Below are 13,383 nucleotides of genomic sequence, written 5' to 3' on the forward strand. Positions count from 1 at the left end.
CTGTTATTTTGGTCATAAATGGATTGAGCTGTTCCTTCCCGATCACCATAATTTCCTGCATCATACACCCTCCAACATACACCAACGACCAACTGGCCTGCCTACCCGTGTAAGTCGGATCAAGCACCATCTATTGGACCCCATCGTCCTCGGCCCTTCTCGCTAGCAGTTGTTGCACCCAAGGCCTGCAGCGTTCTGCACCTCTGCAACCCCTTACGGTTCCTTCTCACCTGCATATTGCGTTTTGTTTGGGGTCCGTCGTGCGAGCGCCTCATAGGTCTATCCGCGAGATTCTCTAGCTCGGCTCTCAAGTCACCCCGATCGACAATTCACCGGCCCACCTACCGGACTTCGTTTGATCAGTGCAAGCCACCACTGTCACCAGCCTAATCCAGGCGGGCACGAGAAACGGTACCCTACAAGTTTTTTTTAAACAGCAATCATGCCCACCGTCAATCTTCCTGTGCAGCACGCCCGGGGTAACGTCACTCTGTCGAGTAGTCAACTACAGCTCATATTCAATGTCGCTGTCGCCTCGGTGATGCTCTTCTCCGCGTTTGCCCTACATCTCGTGATACGATCGAGGAAGCACGCATTTTACGCTCCAAAGCTTGCCGGTTTGTCAGTACCCGGTGCCATTCGCGAGCACCACCGGTACTTAAGGGTACCAGAAAAGTCACGTGGGGTCAGCAACGACACTACGTTGGCCATGCCGGCCAAGCCAGAGACGGAAACTCACCAGTTGGGTACAGACAGCGACACAGTGCAAATAAACACTGGGGGAACACGAAGAGGGTCTCAGGATGGTCTCGATAAGTTCCGCAGAGACGTAGTGGGTACCACTGGGAATGATGCGACAGTGCCACGGAGTCTTAAGTCTCAACCACCGCCACCACCGCCTCTGACTCCTCCTGCCCTGTCCACGGCTGTTTTCATGTTCGAGGAGCGCCGATCAAGCTCGTCTGTATCTGTCATTGGCGATCTGGACACCAATTTTTTCCAGCAACCGAATCCTGACTACACATCGCCGATGTCGTCTACATCGACGGCCTTGCCTCCGAGTCACGGTTCTCCCACAGCCCCAAGGCGAAGATCCTATACGAAAATGCTACCACTTGGACCGCCTCAGCCAATTTCGACTTCTGAGCTGGACAGCCATGCGCCGCCATTTGCTCCAAGCTCGTTTCCGCCTTCCAGCCCAATTCTGCCACTCGCACCCCATACTGCGTTTAACCAGAGGGAAATTGACGTGCATGGTGAGATCATTTCCGTAATGGACGACGCAGGTGCAGGCTGGAAACGGCACACTCGTGTTTATAGCGGAGGCGTATGCCTGGCTTGTCAAGCATCTGGCGGAGAAGGGGGCTTTTACGGCGACAGAGTTCGTCCAGAGGAGCGCAGGTGAGGCGGTTTGTGAAGGAAGGGAGGGGCTTTTACCCCTGTTGGCGCGTTATTTGAAGCGGCGTAGCTCCTCGTTTCCTCCGAACATATTATCACGAGATACGACATCACTAGATGGACGTCGCAAAGACTTTGGTCGGCGCAACTTTTGTGGAGATTGGTGTCTGCGGCGCATTTGCAGGCGGTGGCTTCTCCAGTGTTTCTTTGGATTTACTCTCCCTCATGATAGACGGCCTCTTCCCAAGACATAAAGGATGATGGGTAACCTGTTCGAACGGCGACGGCTGGCATCTAGAAAAGGAGATACCTCTTTCTGTAGTATTGGCTTGCATTCGTTTTGGGTTCCGAGTTGCCGATGTCACTCAAACATATAATGATCATTTCATTTTTCACTGCTTCGTGTACATGTTCAGCAGCACAATGCTCGTGTTGTACGTCTACGGCCAAATGCGAATTATTGGAGGTCGATTTCGACGCCTTTGGTCATAGGGGCTGGTTGTTAGTTAAGCTGTATCACTCCCGCATCTCTCGTGCCGTATGCGCCGCAGAACCTTTTCCTAGGATGCGGCATGAGTTTGAGGCTATGCCGATCCTTAAACCAACCTCATGGTCGGTTTGTTATTTTGGAACAATACACTGCAGAACAGGGATGCCATTCCTACGACAGCGCAAGACACACTCACTCACGTTGTCACTGTCTGGCTCCCGATTTTATCTCCGTCAACATCTCCACTGTTGGGTCATGTCACTGTACACAACCTGGTGATAATGTTCGACTGCGCCAAATATGGCGCCAACAACGCGCTAGTCGTCGAAGGAAGTAGCCGTCCAAGCGCAGATTCCTGTGGGTTCGCCCGAGGAGAGGCTGGTCAAGATTACTTGCAGACCCTTGCATCATCCTTCATTCAACACCAATCCACGCCTCGCGTTTGATGTGCTAACGAAGGCGCCACAAAATTAGAAACCTGTGCTGATCTTGGGACTCAAAAGGTCCCCCAAAATAGTTCTTCGCATGTTAAACGGATACCAGCATGCTCTCGTGAAATCAGTGGAGCTGTAGAATTTTTTCAAGTGTGGAGTATATATGAGGCACGAGTCTCAGTGGGGACGGAGGCCAACAGGTTAGGGCAAGCAATTCACAGCTGATCCTAAGCCACCTTGTAACGAGAAACCAACACGCCAAGGTATGGTGGTAACCAAGGAAACGAAATGGCTACGGAACACAGAGCACCCAAAGTGGTAAGTTACGGGTTCATTGCCTTCCTTCCTTACCTGCCTGCCTATCCCGCTATCTGTTACCGATGGTCTTGTTATCGTATGCAGTCCTGCAGTAATCACTGGTCGGCATCGTTTAGCTCTTGGCAAGGTTCAATATCGAGTTACTCCCGAAACAAGCTACGTCATAATCATTGCCCTGTGACGGGGCATGTTCATGTGAGGGCGTAGAGAGGGCCGAGCAAGGTGGGGGGCCGAGTGAAATCAGGCTCTACGAAGCATAGAGGACTTAGGGCCACAGCTAAGGCTCACGTAATCCGGAGTCGCGGGGATGCGGGAAGGATTGGGAGGCCTGCTTAGCGGAACGAGACTTCGTTGCTAAGAGACAAGATTGCAAAATTCTACCTAGAACAAAAAGACATTGAGTTTTCTGATCTTTAGGTAAGGTATGGTTGTGTCTGAACGATAATATTGTACAGCTTGATCATTATGTTGGTTGGTGAAGAGGAATAGAAAGTTCTCTCAACATAGAAACAGATCACCCACGCAGGACAAAGGCTGTCCCTCAAGCTTAGGGTCGGGGAGCTGACCGATACTACACCAAGTACCGAATCGAGCTTCAGAGTTGCTTGGTGGTGACATTCAGGGGTAGCTACTGAGGTAGGCTACCGATCAAATCCCGGGTGGAGCACCAAAAGGCCATGTGGACGGTCAGATAGAGGGAACTCCTCTTGCATGACACTACGTTACTTGGAAGAAATCCTTGGAAGAAATCCTAATCGTTCTGAAGCCACCTCTCCCCTCCCCCTACCCTCCCTCGAGGGCCAGAAATGGTTAGCCGCGGCGCGATTCCTCAGTTCCAGATGTGCCGGTGTAAGCGCACATATTACACAGGTAAGACCAACGCATACAGAAAACCAACCTCTTACCTTGAACAAGTATGCGGATGCACAAGTCGGAGAAAAGAAATGATGCCGATGTTCCCGGTTAACTTGGTCACAGGCTGGATTATTAAGGATGTCGCCGACGTCTCCGAAGAGTTGAGATTGTAAACTGCCTCTCACAAATTCTTCCCTTGGATCAGCTGACTTATACAAGATCCAATACAGTGGTGCGGTAAGTAGGCACATTTCGGATAATAGTTGGGATGAATATATGCTTCGTGAAACTTATGCATACAGTGCTGACAACAGCGATCGGCAGACCATATACAAAGGGAGCAGAGACCGGTTTGATCATTGGCTCATGTGAAGCCCAGTCATTTAGTTATATTGATTGATAATCTGTGACGATATAAGTCACGAGGCGACTACAGTTGAGAGATTAGGAAAGTGGACCGAAAAAGTCTAGAGTCGTTCTAACTCTGAATAAGAAACTAATCAGACTTAATGGGACCTTCTGCATTTATTCTGGTCACTGGAATGAGTTAGTGCTTACGAAATGATCCCGAGGCCCCCCAGGGTTCGGATTATTTGACGGGGGCTAGAGTCATTTCTTTTTTTCGTGTTTCCATTTTGCAAACGCGTTGAGGATGCCCAATCCGAAGCTCTGTGTATGATGGAGGCACTGTCTATTCCTCATAGTCGCAGTATGTTTCTTGATTTGTCATCGTTGTTCAGCATTTGCTCAGATGTGACAGCCGAGTCAATGCTGGTTCTCGATCCTGTCATGGCGAGAAAATCTCGAAAACGCCACTCAGACTTCGAACACTGTCCTTTTCAGGGAGGCAATAACGATTCCCAAGTACGATGACACATTGTTCTAATGGGTTAGCCTCGAAATCACTATTGGGCACAACGAATACAGAGAAGAAATAATGAGTCTGTGGCGATATGAATGGCTAAATCAGCTGGGTCTTTCGGCACATGATCTCAGCTAAGGCGTACAGAGAAGAGTACCATAATAAACCTTGATATGGAGCGTGTGGGCTATTTCTTCTGTTAAGTAACAAGTGAGAGGTGAACGGTGCTAGTGAAGCCCCATCAGTTTCTCTTTTTGTATTCGACGTGGCCGTCAAGCCCTGACGACTAACGCCGATCAATCCTGAGCCAAGGCGCCAGACCATAGAAAAGATTATTTGACCCACACCACTAGCAAACATCATAAATATATGTCTAAGAGCAGGCATAACTGCCTCTAGTAGGGGTATTCCACACCTATTTAAAAACCGCCACATTCTGTAAGCCATAACTGCGGAGAAGGAATACCGCGGGAAGGCAACGCAAGATCGGCAGCTTACAGCAGAACCTTGAATCAGCCCTACGACGAAGCATCGTCGGGGACTAGTACATCTAGAGCCACAATACTCGGAGGATAGACATTTGCAAGCCTCAAGCCTTTCTTTGAGTCTGCCAGATTCGCTCTGATGACGTTATGTGCAGCCACTGTATTGGACGTTTTAGGAAGTTTTTCCGTTTATTGCCATAGCTCGGTAAGCTAATGAGCCGATCTGCTGAGGCCTCTAGGGCTGAAAGACGTCAAGCTTGCAAAAGTCTAGGAGAAAAGGCATGCTGTCCCTCTTTTAGAAATAACTTGTTCCATAATACAACAACCCCATTCAACTGCTTAGTATACACCAGCTATTTAAGCTAGAATTTAAACAAATTCAGTTAGGAATATATTGCCTGGGGTTTGTTACATTAGGATCTCTGCCATGGGCTCCTCAGTTATTATATGCCGCCGTATATTTCTGCTTTCGCCACCTGGGTATTGAACAAAGTCTTGCCACTATTGTCTTTACAGTCGAGCAAGACGAGATGTTAACTGGGCTCTAACGGCTGGACCAATAAATACGCTGCTTGGTCGGTCTGCCTTATTAGCGACTATGTTGCGTTCGCTGCCATACTGTGTTGGTTCTCAACCTACCAACAATGTCCCCCGGAGAAGATCGACACTATCTGTGCCCTGAAGCTGTCCGATCCGTCCCTAGCAGCCACCTTACAATATTCCCACTAACTATTGGTTCTCCTGTTGCACTTGCGAGGTCTCTGCGAGAGTATGGCGGCCGCGGTGCGATAGCGGCCCCTAGCCGTTCCCTCGGTCTTTCCAACAGTCGGCAAAAGAAGATTGCGTGCTCTGCCGTCTCAGGGGCTTCACCACAGCTACATAGCAGCGAGTACACGCCAAAAGCCCCTGTCTTAAATAAAGAAGGCTGCTAGTCCTATTTTGCCGGTCCTGATCTGGCACAGGGTAGACGCCTCCAGTCAGTTCAGGCCGAAATACTTGCCCTTTTTGGTGTCCGTATCGAAGGGCCCTCCGGCTCCTTAGCGATAGCGCTGCTCCGGAGAGCCACCTCTTACTTCAGTGGTCTGTGAAATAATGAGAGCGTTAAGCACATGCACCTTCTCCAATATATAGACCGCAATAGTATACTTTCCATATTAATACCCTTGAGATTCTCTGGGAAATAGACAAAATGAGCGCTCAGACAGGAAAAATACATACTATTAGTACGATAACCATGACAAATTCAATAGCAGCCTTGCAGAAAATGGCAAGGGTCGGACCAACTTCACCGACCTCACCATCCCCCCTTGGTTGGTTGATGGTCAAATTAGTAAGCAAAACGCTGGTGTTGTTGACCAAACAGTGATCATGGTGAGGTTAGGTGAGGTTGGTGACTTTTTGATTGGGTTTACTGCCAAGAAATGAATCGCCAACCTCGCCGGCGCGGCCCATTCAACACATCCTCCCTTCCCATTCATCACTACGTAGATACTGATCATACATATACATTGATTTCGAAGATGGCCGGCGTCAACGTCCCCAAGACCGTCAGTAACAACTGGATCGAGATTAAGAAGGTGACCAACGCTTCCAATAGCAAAACCGACCCCGGGAAAATGTCAGGGTACGGCTCGGCCGAAGGCGATAATACAGAGTGAAGGGGAGTATTAGGCGCCCTACTGGTCATCACTGGGTGGTCCATTGCGGTCACTGGTGGTCTCAGGAAGGGGTGCCTAGAGTAGTGCATTGGTCTCTAACCATCTTCCTATCTTCCTCCAAGATACCTCCCTCACATAGATAATCAGAGCCCGTATATCGGAGCAGCAGGGTACTAGTTCCTCCGGTTCCTCGGCATACCAAGTCTTCCATATCAGGTCATGACTCGCAAATCCCTACACCGATACCCCACCGGCACCCATCTGGTGCCTTGCACTCGGCACTCGGACAGAATATGCTGGCGGAGTGACAGGCTTCCTCAATCTGCTTGTCGACCGGTATAAAATGAAACCGGCAGAAGCCTACCTTTGGCTTGCAGATCCGGCAAACCATTACACTAGGGAGAAGTTGCAGGCACACGAAGACTTTCACACATGGTCACTGAAGCTGATGAACGTCTGCAAAGCGGTGAATATCACCGAATCAACAGGTCTTATGACCAATATATACAATCGTCTGTACCCAGGACTGAAAGTACACATCCCCGAAGATGCCGAAGGTCTGGAAGTCGACGACTATCTGGACTATATCGAAAGAAAGGTCCGATCACATCGGGACGAACTGGTGTACAGCGGACACAAAGATAAGAAGCCCACAATCAGTCAGATGGTGGTGCGAGGCCAGCTTCTGGTGGCGCCAGCTCTCATTGATGCGGCGAAGCCACAAAGGATGCTGCAAGCAGCTAACGCGACGTACCATCTCAACAACGACGAAAACATCACAATAAGTGATGACGAACACGCAAACTATTTCAACCCAAACCGAAGGAATTGGCGTGGAAACGACAACCACCGTCCCAGGTATGAACGCAATGACCGAAAAGAAGAAAAACACGACAACGGACGCGAAGGAACTAATCGACGTGGAGATCGAAGTGACCGCTTCAAAGGTCGCGACGAACCCCGTCACAACCGTGACAACCGTGACGAACGCGGCGACAGAAGGCCCTTTTACCGCCGTTCAAACAGAAGATTCGGATTTCGCAGACGTGGGCGCGGCGATTTCCGAAACAGATGGCAAGGACGCAACCGCCGATTCCGCAAGTATCACCGCACAGCAAGATACGAAGGCAGAGCCTACGTTGCCGAAGAAAATCATTACTTGGACCCTAATGATAGCGAATTTGACGAACAAGAACAAACCCTGAAAAACGAGGGTTTCATCTACGTTGGTGAAGAGGAGCATGACGGACGCTTTGTCGGATACGAGGATGATAGCAGCTCAATAAACTCTGATATCGACCACTCTGATGATGGATACGAAGGCCATGCCGAGGAGGCACCTTCGCAGCCACAAAACCGCAAAGATGATGAAAGTGATAAGACACACAAGTTCGCATGTTCGAAATGCGCAAAGCCATTCCCAACAGAACAAGCATGGTTCGTACACGAGCTATCAAACACTTGCAAATCAACTAAACACAGCGAACCAAAAAAACAATCAGCACAGATACATGTAGCCTACAAAATTCCGGAATCCGGTGAGATCATCATGAAAGCGAAGCCCAAGAAGATTGATAAGATCGACAAAGGCATCGCAAGTATTACGTACTGTCAGGTGAACATAGAATACGAAGGCCACGAACCAACAACCGGATGTTTAGATACCGGAGCTACTAACACATTAGCGGATCGTAAGTGGGTGCAAACGTACGCACCAGAAGCGGAAATACTGACTAACGACACTCTACGCATACGAGGCATAAGGAGGAACACCGACTTTGACAGAACGAGCAATACTCACATTTGTACTGCGAAGCAACAAGCGGGGAAAACCGACACATTGCCTTATTGCAGTGGAGGTGTGGCTCATGGACAACCTCAAGCCAAACATCCTTCTAGGCTCTAGCTTCCTGGCAGAGCACGGAGTTACAATCGATTACGGGCGCAACAAAGCTACCTTCAGCTCTTGTGACGGCATGGAAACCGATATAACGGTATATCGGAAGCGAAATACGATACGTCGCAGAGTGTTGGTTGAAGCTGCAACGGTTGTGCCAGCGAACTCGCGAACACTCATACACGTCTGCTATGCAGATGTGGACGAGTTCGATGACTACGGCTCAAGACGAGACTACCAGTTTATCGCATCTGCCGAAGGATTCAGCAATTGCGTGACTGATGCAAAGTCAGCAAAGGTGGTGCCATACACCAACCTGTCCGACAAAGCCATTCGTTTGACGAGAAAGCAAAAAGTGAGGCATCTTACCGACATAGGCGAAGACGGATTCATTGCAACATCTTGGGAACGAGCCAACATGGTGCAGACTGCGTGCATCATGCAAGACGAGCAACAGTCAGAGGAGATGTCTGACAAGTCGGCACCAACTGACAACGATATATGGATGTCCCAAGAGTTCACTCTGACGGATGACATGATGGCAATGTTACAATCAGAAGACTGTACACCAGATGACCTTTGGAAGAAAATTAAGAAAAAAGAAATGTCTGAAAACAACGATAAACCAAAACCACCCAAAAACATCGAGGAAGTTATTACGGACGAAGGTATACACATATGTGGGACAAGCAAAAAATGGAGTGCGGAAGCCAGGAAAGCTATTCGCGCTCACAAAGCTGTAATCGGCAAACGAGGTATCATTAAGATGCCGGAGGAAGACATGATAAGAATCGACCTGGTGGAAGGGTGGCAGAATCAGAAATTGGGCGCAAAACACTATCCCCTGGACATCAAAGACAAGGAGATTCTCGACAACACATTTGACCCAATGCATGCCGAAGGCAAGCTTCAATTTCGCAAGGGATCAACCCCATTCGGCTGCCCAGCCTTTGTCACATACCGCACTGTGGAAGGTGTCCGCAAAGGACGAGTTGTTGTGGATCTCAGACCACTCAACAGACTCGCAGTGCCGAACAGGCAACCGATGCCCACGGTCGACGAAATCGTGGAGAAATGTCAAGGCAAGAGATATTTCACAATTGCAGACATGGCACAATTCTTCTACCAATTGCCAGTCTACCCACCACATCGCGATAGAATGGTTATATGTTCTCCAAGAGGTCTGGAACAGTCAAACGTATGCCTCATGGGTTATGTTAATAGCCCTGCATATGCGCAAAGGTTCATGAATAGGCTTTTGCGCGACTATGTCAAGTTTGCGGCAGCATACATCGATGACGTGGTTATCTTTTCTGACACCAGAGAGGAACATCTGGAGCACTTGAAACTGATCCTGGATTTGTTCGACAAAGTTGGTCTCGCCGTTAATCCTAAGAAAACATTTGTCAGATACCCCTCTATCAATATTCTTGGCTTCACTATCGACGGATACGGTAAAGCTATCACGGAGGAACGCGTGGAAGCGATCCGTAAGCTGAAAATGCCGGAAACACTGGGTGCCCTCGAAACATACATCGGCATGACAAGCTACCTTTCTCATTACATCCCCTACTACGCACAAAAGATCAAACCATTGCAAGACCGCAAGACAGAGATGCTTGCAGAAGGCCGCAAAGTGAAAGAAATCCCTTCCAAGCCGACAGCAAGGAAGAAATACACCTCAAAGCGACGCTTCGAGCCCACGGCTTTGGAACAAAGCAGCCTTGAAATCCTACAAGATCAATTATGTGATCCAGACAATCTGATTCATTGGAATTATAAGCAGCAAACATTCTTCAAGATCGACGCCTCTCAAGAAAGAGGCTACGGCGTAATGATATTTCACCTCAGAAATGAATGGGACGGCAACATAGTACACACCGAGGATGTACAAACATCATGTTCCACAGCAAACAACTCTCAAGAGCCGAGAGGCATTACGGCTCCACGGAAAACGAAGTAGCCTGTTTGGTGTGGATCTGTCGACAACTGCGTATTCACATACAATCATGCGAAGATCCTGTAGTGGTATTGACAGACCACAAAGCAACGAGGAGCATCGTGGAGCAGATTAGCCTCCGAACAACGGATATCAACAAGGGCAACCCGAAGTTAATGCTGGCATCAACTTATCTTTCTCAGTATCAACTAGACGTACGCTACATCCCAGGTAGTCTAAACCTGGTACCCGATGCATTGTCCAGGTTGCCGACAGTGGACGACGCCAGGGACACAGCCGAAATGGAATCGGACAAATCGGCATTGGACGACATTGCAGAGGTTCGGCTACATCGCAGACGTATTCGTTCAGGAATATACAACTGAGCTGAGACTAAGCAAGGAATTCCGCGCAAGGATTGAAGAAGGATACAAAACGGATCACAAATGGAAGAGGATCATCGATGCTTTGCAGACAGCACATCGCCTACAAAAGAAAGATTATAGTTTCAGTCTGTCTGAAGACGGACTACTCTTTCATAACACGCGACACGGATTCCCCAAGCTCTGTATACCAAAGAATTGCGTGCAAGACCTGTTCGATTTGGTACACGACAAGAAACATCACTTTGGTGAAGCAAGAATGTTTGCAGACTTGCAAGGCTTCACAATAGCGAAGATCACAAGGGAGATTCGATCCTAGATTCACCATTGCCCACAATGCAGACTCAATTGAACCCCACATTCTAAGCCGCCAGGCTACCTCAAGCCAATCGAGTCTGAGCCAATCCCATACCACACAGTCAGCTGGGACTTCATTGCACCTTTGCCAGAGGTAACAAGCGAAGATTACTTCTGGAAAGTCGAGGGATTCGACAAGATCAACATGTTGATGACAACAACTTGCAAGTACACGAGGAAGTGTCTCTTGATTCCAGGACATACGACATACACTGCTAAGGAATGGGCAGAACTCACAATGCGAATGCTATAACTGTGCGACTGGGGAGTACCACGTAAAGTCATCTCAGACCGAGACGCCAAATTCATCGGCGAATACTGGCAAACATTCTGGACCAGACAAGCAGCGTTACTCGCATTGTCTACGGCCTGGCACGCACAAACCAATGGACAAGACGAAAGACGTAATCAGGAAGTAGAAATCGCAATACGATACCACTTAGCAACGCATCCTCATGAAAAATGGACAGAAATACTTATACCACTGCAACATAATATCAACAACAGCAAACACTCAACACTGGGAATCAGCCCAAACGAGCTATGCCTTGGTTGCAAACCAAACACGATGTTGTCAGCCCTGGAATTGCCAGAACAAAGCATCGACTACGCAACAGTGAGGAGCATGTATCAAAAAGAAGCCACAGCGGCTATCGACTTTGCCGCAGCCGAAATGAAGATTCGATACGACGAAAGACATCAGCCAGTGGAGTACAATGTGGGTCAAGAAGTGTATTTGCGATTGCACCGAGGATACTCATTGCCAGGAGAACCAAACCGCAAATAGTCAGCACAATGCGTTGGACCTCTCACCATTGTCGAAAGACACGGAGACCTGGCATATAGACTGAATTTTCCAAGACACTGGAGGATCCATCATACGGTGTCAGTGGCGCAACTATTGCCAGCCCCCAAAGGAGTAGACCCATGGGGCAGGCGCAAACCAGAACCAGGACAGGTTATTGTTCAAGGCGATGACGGCGACTGGAAGTCCTTCGAGATAGATAGATTATTGCAAAGGAGGATAAATCGAACAGGAGGCAAAGCAACATTAGAATACCTTGTAAGGTGGAAAGGATACTCTGCAGTGCACGATCAGTGGTACCCACGATGGCATTTGATGCAGAACGCTGCAGAGCTGGTACAGGCATTCGACAAAAGAAACAAGATGACACTGGAAGATCTTAAAGCTAAAGCCGACAACAACGAGATCGACGACGACATTACAGGCAAGGAAAGAATCGACAACGATCTGGGAAGATTAGTGACAAGCATTCCAAAAACGATCGTAACAGTCGAATTGCCAACGAAAGCTGCCCGACCCGAAGAAAAAGACCAAAACGGCAAGGACAGCAAAACTGAAAAATATATAAGAGGCCGTGTGGTGACCAGGCGAGCAAGAAAAAACAACTACACCGCAGAAGCTTTTTTCTTCATCTCACAGCACCACCTTCCGTATCATACAACCAATCACTAGAGACTCACGGACCGCCAACAACAGATGGAAAAGTTGCAACAAGAAACAGCAATAAGCGAAGTCGACTACACACAAATCAAACAACAATCTCTGTCAAACAAAGTCTGCGAAAGACCAGTCCACCTACGTCTTCGGTAACACAACGTTGATAGACAGTCTAGCAAAATGGCCCAAAAGAAACCAAAGAGCGAGGTCGTCAGTAGTAAGCAGGATGATAGTTCAGCAACCACCGAAGCAGCCAAGCCTCTTGGAGGCTACCGCAACCTCGACCCGGACGTCGACCTATCCAAAGAGCAGCACGAGGCGCTGGCGCAAGACAACGACCTGGTTCGACGGGTCGAATCAGTCGTCAATGCGAAGGGTGATTTCAAAACAGCACCAAAGCCATCGAAGGCAACCAAGTATCGCACATACTATCAAAACATTTGGGGACAGAACGATCGAGAAGTGGTTCGAGGAGCCACAAGCGCAAAAGAATACTGGAGGCAATGGCTGAAAGCACACCCTCCCAGAGGCGATGTTGGCAAAATAGTCGACATCATTGCAACGAAATATCAACCAAGAAAGGCGCCATCAGCAAACCAAGGGTATCGGGACATCTATCACAAGCTCGAGAAGCTTATCACACAAGACGACAACCCCAAAAACACAGCCGGCCACATGAACATAGACATGCCTACATTTGAGGAAATCGAGGCAGCGCGTTGCGTCGGGAGCGCAAACGAAGGCGGAGGCATCTTGCCACAGGAATTACAAGTGTGAATGCAGCAGGCACAAGTCACACACTTAGCATGGCCGGGGAGTGAAGAGGACGTGAGAACCGACAAAAA

At 48.7% G+C, this 13,383-nt stretch overlaps 3 protein-coding genes across 3 annotated transcripts; all 3 read left to right on the plus strand.

The window, feature by feature from the left end:
- Nucleotides 1–442: 442 nt before the first annotated feature.
- BCR38DRAFT_406833 (uncharacterized protein) lies at nucleotides 443–1,405 on the plus strand (the record flags this gene model as incomplete). The annotated part of the gene is made up of 1 exon (XM_040858095.1): nucleotides 443–1,405. One exon carries the CDS (start codon nucleotides 443–445, stop codon nucleotides 1,403–1,405), a length of 963 nt encoding a protein of 320 aa, XP_040719243.1.
- Nucleotides 1,406–9,727: 8,322 nt separating this feature from the next.
- BCR38DRAFT_328165 (uncharacterized protein) lies at nucleotides 9,728–9,994 on the plus strand (the record flags this gene model as incomplete). Its single annotated transcript, XM_040854835.1, has 1 exon — nucleotides 9,728–9,994. A coding segment is annotated over one exon (267 nt), but the record flags the coding sequence as incomplete, so codon positions are not given.
- A 2,724-nt stretch (nucleotides 9,995–12,718) lies between these two features.
- BCR38DRAFT_482434 (uncharacterized protein) lies at nucleotides 12,719–13,315 on the plus strand (the record flags this gene model as incomplete). Its single annotated transcript, XM_040863506.1, has 1 exon — nucleotides 12,719–13,315. The coding sequence occupies one exon, from the start codon at nucleotides 12,719–12,721 to the stop codon at nucleotides 13,313–13,315; it is 597 nt and encodes a 198-aa protein (XP_040719245.1).
- Between the last annotated feature and the right edge of the window lie 68 nt (nucleotides 13,316–13,383).

The sequence above is a fragment of the Pseudomassariella vexata genome (genome assembly GCF_002105095.1).
Source record: "Pseudomassariella vexata strain CBS 129021 chromosome Unknown BCR38scaffold_3, whole genome shotgun sequence".
NCBI lineage: Eukaryota > Fungi > Ascomycota > Sordariomycetes > Amphisphaeriales > Pseudomassariaceae > Pseudomassariella > Pseudomassariella vexata.